We start from the raw sequence: 7,015 nt of genomic DNA, 5'->3' as shown, positions 1-7,015 counted from the left end.
ATTTAACTGTTCCCTGGTGCAGTGCTGGCCCTATTTAACTCTTATGTGATGCAGAGCTGGCCCTATTAGACTCTTACCTGATGCAGTGCTGGCCCTATTTAACTGTTCCCTGATGCAGTGCTGGCCCTATTTAACTCTTACATGATGCAGTGCTGGCCCTATTTAACTGTTCCCTGATGCAGTGCTGGCCCTATTTAACTCTTACCTGATGCAGTGCTGGCCCTATTTAACTGTTCCCTGATGCAGTGCTGGCCCTATTTAACTCTTACCTGACGCAGTGCTGGCCCTATTTAACTCTTATGTGATGCAGTGCTGGCCCTATTTAACTCTTATGTGATGCAGTGCTGGCCCTATTAGACTCTTACCTGATGCAGTGCTGGCCCTATTTAACTGTTCCCTGATGCAGTGCTGGCCCTATTTAACTCTTACCTGATGCAGTGCTGGCCCTATTTAACTGTTCCCTGATGCAGTGCTGGCCCTATTTAACTCTTACCTGATGCAGTGCTGGCCCTATTTAACTGTTCCCTGATGCAGTGCTGGTTCTATTTAACTCTTACCTGATGCAGTGCTGGACCTATTTAACTCTTATGTGATGCAGTGCTGGCCCTATACTAACTCTACTTTACTTTATTGAGACAGTTATGAAATGACAGATAAGGTGGGATAACCAGATTAAAGGGTTGAAGCTGTGTTTGAACCACGACCTGCAGTGGGGAGAGGAGTATACTGCTAAATCACAGGCTCTGAACCTGTACCATCTATCTCTTACCTGATCCAGAGTTAGCCCCTGCTGTGTTGCTGGCTCCAGTCTTGCTGTTGTTGTTCAGCTTAGCGTTGCCCTGCAGCAGCTGGAACCAATCCCTCAGCCTGTCCCCCAGATCAGACAGGTCCTGCCCTGTACAACTCTCTATGGGGGAGAGAGGGAGAGATAGAGTGGGGGGGGGAATTATTGTATAGCATTGCAGTTTTGTGTGTGTGCGTGCGTGTGCGTGTGTGTGTGTGTGTGTGTGTGTGTGTGTGTGTGTGTGTGTGTGTGTACTCACCATGCTTGACCTCTGTCTCTGTGGTTGGACAAGGACAAAGACCTGAACACTTCATAGTCAACTCCTTCCCTGTGAGACACGCCTGCTGCTCCAGTTTACACTGCAACACACACACACACACACACGCACACGCACACACCTCTTATCAGGCTATGTTTCTCTGTGTTTTGTGTTTATTATCAGTGAATTACAACACGGCTGTTGTGTTCTTGATTCTCTTGGATCTAGAGCTTGTACATAATGCTTCAGATACAGTAAGAGGTTTTCAAAATGTGGACAGCCTCCAGAGATATTCAGATTATAGGTTAACAGTGTGGACAACCTCCAGAGATATACATATATAGTTAGAGGTTAACAGTTTGGACAGCCTCCAGAGATATACAGATATAGTTAGAGGTTAACAGTGTGGACAGCCTCCAGAGATATACAGATATAGTTAGAGGTTAACAGTGTGGACAGCCTCCAGAGATATACAGATATAGTTAGAGGTTAACAGTGTGGACAGCCTCCAGAGATATACAGATATAGTTAGAGGTTAACAGTGTGGACAGCCTCCATAGATATACAACCCAAAGACAAAGGGCTGTGATAAATAGCCTCAGAGGAACAGAGGGTTGTTGTGGTGACGCATATCTCCCATGTGTTTCTATAGATTTATGCTTTGTCTGTCTCTGACCTTGTTGAGAATGATATGTTGAATAGGAAAAGGGAAATTAAATGACTAAGCTCGATTCATCTAAAGGCTAATTTGAGAGAAATATTTGAAAATTGTGACTTGTCACTATGTGTGTGTGTATGTGTTGCTGTACCTGTGAGGCGTAGTTGTGTCCGTCAGAGCCACACACAGGACCAGAGGAGGAGATGGGACAGGGCTGACATCCTCCTTCAGGAGACCTCAGGGCGGGCTGCTTCAGTCTACAGAGCGCACATGCAAACACACACACACACACACGCACGCACGCACACACACACAGAGTAGTTGAGCAGGCTGCTTTACTTAGGACACAGAGGACAAAGAGGTTCTATAATGCTTCCAATGGCTTGGTGGCTACAATAATGTATACTGAACAAAAATATAAATGCAACATACAACAATTTCAACGATTTTACTGAGTTACAGTTCATAGAAGGAAATCAGTCAACTGAAATAAATTCATTAGGCCCTAATCTATGGATTTCATATGACTGGGCAGGGCCGCAGCCATGGGTGGGCCTGGGAGGGCATAGGCACACCCACTTAGGAGTCAGGCCCAGCCAATCAAAATGAGTTTTTCCCCACAAAAGGGCTTCATTACAGACAGAAATACTCCTCAGTTTCATCAGCTGTCCGGGTTGCTGGTCTCAGACGATCCCGTAGGTGAAGAAGCCGGATGTAGAGGTCCCGGGCTGGCGTGGTTACACATGGTCTGCGGTTGTGAGGCCAGTTGGACGTACTGCCAAATTCTCTAAAACGACGTTGGATGCGGCTTATGACAATTAACATTAAATTCTCTGGCAACAGCTCTGGTGGACATTCCTGCAGTCAGCATGCCAATTGCACACGCCCTCAAAACTTGAGACATCTGTGGCGTTGTGTGACAAAACTGCACATTTTAGCGTGGCCTTTATTGTCCCCAGCACAAGGTGCACGTGTAATGATCATGCTGTTTAATCAGCTTCTTGATATTCCACACCTGTCAGATGGATGGATTATCTTGGCAAAGGAGAAATGCTCACTAACAGGGATATAAACACATTTCTGCAAATAATTTGAGAGAAATACGCTTTTTGTGCATGTGGAACATTTTATTTCAGCTCATGAAACATGGGACCAACACTATAAATGTAGCGTGTATATTTTTGTTCAGTGTATTTTCCACTTGCAACATTACAGTGAAATGTGTTGCATACATCAGTTTGGCTTCGAATTCTATCTCATAATAAATCTACATATTTATATGTGTCACGATCGTTGAGAGACGGGTCAGACCAAGGTGCAGCGTGAAAAGCATACATGTTTATTAACTCAATAAACATACAACCAAAACAAGAAACAACGTAACGTGAAGTCCTCCGGCTATACACATACAAGCCTACACGGAACAAGATCCCACAATACACAGTAAGCAATTGGCTACCTAAGTATCCCCAATCAGAGACAATGAGCGACAGCTGCCTCTGATTGGGAATCATACCCGGCCAGACATAGAAATAGAATCACTAGAACATCAACATAGAATATACAACATAGATTTCCCACACCCTGACTCAACAAACAAGAGTTCCATACGTCAGCGCGTGACAATATGATATTTTGTGAAAGCTTGTGTTAGGATAATGTACTTTGATGGAAGTTTTCTACCTGGTAACACATCCACAGACATGTCCTGAGGATCCATCCATAGGATGCTATCACAACAACCACAGGGTGTTTACAGAGCTAGCAACGTACAGTAACTGTACCAGTACACCTAGAGGTGCTTAATCATCTGTCTACAGCACAGGAGGTTGGTGGCACCTTAATTGGGGAGGACGGGCTCGTGGTAATGGCTGGAACGTCACTCCGTTCCAGCCATTATTATGAGTCATCCTCCCCTCAGCAGCCTCCTGTGGTCTACAACACAGCAGTGTCATTAAACATCAAGCTGTAATGAGGGAGAGATTTATTAAGAAAACACACTTTACTGTTAGGGCACTAACCATAGAAGTAGAATTTCATTCACTAACCTTAGAATTACCATTGACTGGGGTATGATACCAATCGCTAGTCCTTGGAGGCCACAGTGTGTGTGTGTGTGTGTGTGTGCGTGCGTTTGTATGTGATGGTGTGCGCATGAGTGCTTACGTGAGTATGTGTGCACGCATGTGTTTAGTGTGTGTGGTGAGTGTGTGTTCACGCATCTATCTCTGAGTGCATGTGAAGTCAGAATCGCCAACCATCTTGCCTGGGGGCTACACACACTCACCTGTGCTCGAGCTTCTTGCGGTTGACACACACAGCCCTCTGGTATCCCTGGGCGATACACACCTTGTTTCGGCTACACTTCACCTTCTGACAGGGGTCCTTGGTGGTGTCAACATCTGTGGAAAGACAAGGAGATTCCATTTCCATCACTATTCACACGGCCGTAACACATCTGGACAAGAGGAACACCTATGTGAGAATGCTGTTCATTGACTACAGTTCAGCATTCAACACTATTGTTCCCTCAAAGCTCGACACCAAGCTCAGAGCCCTGGGTCTGGACACCACCCTCAGCAACTAGATCCTGGACTTCCTGACGGGCACACTCTTAGAAAAAAGGGTTCCAAAAGGGTTCTGGGCTGTCCCCATAGGATAACCCTTTTTGGTTCCAGGTAGAACTCTTTTAGGTTCCATGTAGAACCCTCTGTGGAAAGGGTTATACATGGAACCCAAAAGGGTTCTACCTGGAACCAAAAGGGTTCTACCTGGAACCAAAAGGGTTTATTCAAAGGGTTCTCCTATGGAGACAGCCGAAGAACCCTTTTTGGTTCTAGACTGCGTGGCTTTGCACGACACCAACTCCATCAAGTTTGCTGACAACACCATGGTTGTAGGCCTAATAACCAACAACGACGAGTCAGCCTATAGGGAGGAGGTAAGTGAACTGGCATTGTGGTGTCATGACAACAACCTCTCCCTCAATGTCAGCAAAACAAAGGAGTTGTTCACTTCAGGAAGCAGAGGAGGGAACATGCCCCGATCCACATCAACGGGACTGCAGTAGAGAGAGTCACAAGTTTTATGTTCCTCTGCACCCACATCACGAGGACTTGTCATGGACCAACAACACCACCACTCTTGTCAAGAGGGCGCAACAACGTCTCTACTTCCTAAGGCGGCTGAAGAAATGTGGCATTTTGCCCAGGGTCCTCTCCAAATACTACCGCTGCACCATCGAGAGAGTCCTGACCGGTTGCATCACGGCCTGGTACAGGAATTGCTCCGTCCAAGACCACAAGGCCCTCCAGCAGGTGGTGAAATCGGCCCAGTACATCACTGGGACCGTGATCCCACCCACCCAGGACATCTACTCAAAAAAGTGCCTGAGGAAGGCCGCAGCATCATTAAGGGCCGCACACATGACACACAAGGTATTTCTGTTTTAAAAATGTTTAATACATTTGCAAACATTTCTAAAAACCTGTTTTCACTATGTCATTATGGGGTATCGTGTGGAGATTGATGAGGGAAACGTAACAAAATGTGGAAAAAGTCAAGGGGTCTGAATACTTTCCGAATGCATTGTACCTAAACCTAAAAACCTAAACCTAAATTACTCATACAAAATACATTTGCAAGACTAGCCACCACCTCTAATTACCTGGCTCGATCTGCACCTTTGTTTAAGAAACTCAATATCTTGTCTATTTACGACATTAATGTACGCCAATTATACACTTTCATCTACAAATACTCATACCTCCCAGACAGTTTACCTAAACCCTTCAATGGATTCTTCCAGGTTAATTCTGAAATACATCTATATAACACAAGACACTGCGATAAACTTTACCCTCCCCACTGCCGCACCTCACATAGTCAATTCTCTATCAGAAACAGAGGTACCATACTCTGGAATTCTTATCTTCACATTGCCAAAACCTCATCATCCCTCAATAACTTCAAGCGAAGACTGAGGGTCAGTCAGCCTGATGAACCAAGCTACCCAATAATCCCCTCCATGTAACTCTCACACTCACACACATAATCAAACATGTTTTTTCTTGTATACTGAGTATATCATGTACAATTATAATGAATATGCTTTGTTTAACTGATTGAACCAAGGTTTTGTTTTTGTACTTATATTTATGGTGTGGTTTTCATATCCGCCCTTTTGGGCTTCCAAACTCACCTGCACAATGTTTTTACCATTTGTTTTTATCTGCACTGTTTTGTCTTTCACTTCTTTTCTTTGGTGCGAATAAATAAAACCTAAAAACCAAAAAGTTCCACCGTACAGCCTTTCACATGTACATCACTACTCAGTAGTTAGCCAGACAATAAGCATTTCAATGTCAGATTGCGGTAGTGTGCAGTTTTACATTACTACCTTGTTTGGTGAACAATGTCTGATGTTTGAGTATTTAGCTAAACAATAAGCATTGCCAGTAAGATGTTGGTAGTCTAAACTGTTGACTGTGAGTTTTACCTGTGTGTATGAGGTGTGTGTGGCCCAGGTGTGAAGGTCCAGGCAGCCTTGTAAATAATAATGTGCTCTTAATTGAAATGCCAGGTTAAATAAAGGTGTACATGATGGAGGTTAAAGTTTGTGGTAAGAGATACAGAAAGAAACAAACAATGATAATGAACAATTAAAAGCAACTTTATTAACACTCAACTCAAAATTTAGCTACAATCTAAAATAAAAATGGAAAGTAAAAAGTATATAAAAACTATTAGTGTACAACTTTGGGAGTATAAATACACTCCACTACTGAAGCTCTTCTGCAAACAGTCTTTAAACACAATTTCTAGCGCATCTCTTGCTGAATTAATAGCCTTTTTGGAACATCTCTTGGAGGCAGTATTAGGTCAACCTAACCTTCTGTAAGATGGCTTCCAACATTCTCCATCAATATCCTTGTTGTTTAGGCTTATTAATACACACCATGAAATGGATAGTAAAACTTGGTTAAAAAGTATTTCTCTGTTGATACACTACATGACCAAAAGTATGTGGACACCTGCTAGTCGAACATCTCATTCCAAAATGATGGGCACTGCCAGCCGATGCTTGGCATTGCGTATGGTGATCTTAGGCTTGTGTGCGGCTGCTCGGCCTTGGAAACCCATTTAATTAAGCTCTTCGGAGAAGGGCGCCTTACAAAGGAGTTATAGCTGGAGTATTGTTAGATATAGATGAGGAGTACCTTATTCAGAAAATCCCAAGAATGGTCAGTGCACGTCGCCTAACCCGTATGGTAAATGGAAGGAAAGAGAAAAGCCTATCGATATTGATGATTGA

At 43.8% G+C, this 7,015-nt stretch overlaps 2 protein-coding genes across 2 annotated transcripts in view; both read right to left on the bottom strand.

Annotated features, from left to right (window-relative positions):
- The window catches only part of LOC311110506 (testican-2-like), a gene marked incomplete at its 5' end in the record, with an annotated part of 14,063 nt that extends 13,305 nt beyond the window's left edge, over positions 1-758 (bottom strand). Inside the window, one exon of the mRNA XM_084153026.1 lies at positions 750-758. Within this exon, the coding sequence (XP_084009152.1) occupies positions 750-758 (9 nt within the window). The remainder of the gene's footprint in view (positions 1-749) is intronic.
- Positions 584-7,015, bottom strand: part of LOC311110505 (testican-2-like) — a gene marked incomplete at its 5' end in the record, with an annotated part of 30,902 nt that continues 24,470 nt past the window's right edge. Inside the window, 4 exons of the mRNA XM_084153025.1 lie at positions 584-907; positions 1,044-1,143; positions 1,853-1,958; positions 3,989-4,103. Of these exons, the coding sequence (XP_084009151.1) occupies positions 759-907; positions 1,044-1,143; positions 1,853-1,958; positions 3,989-4,103 (470 nt within the window). The 3' untranslated portion in view covers positions 584-758. The remainder of the gene's footprint in view (positions 908-1,043; positions 1,144-1,852; positions 1,959-3,988; positions 4,104-7,015) is intronic.

The sequence above is a fragment of the Coregonus lavaretus genome, assembly GCF_964263955.1.
Source record: "Coregonus lavaretus genome assembly, chromosome: 36".
Taxonomy (NCBI): Eukaryota; Metazoa; Chordata; class Actinopteri; order Salmoniformes; family Salmonidae; genus Coregonus; species Coregonus lavaretus.
This window is presented reverse-complemented; position numbering and strand designations above follow the sequence as displayed.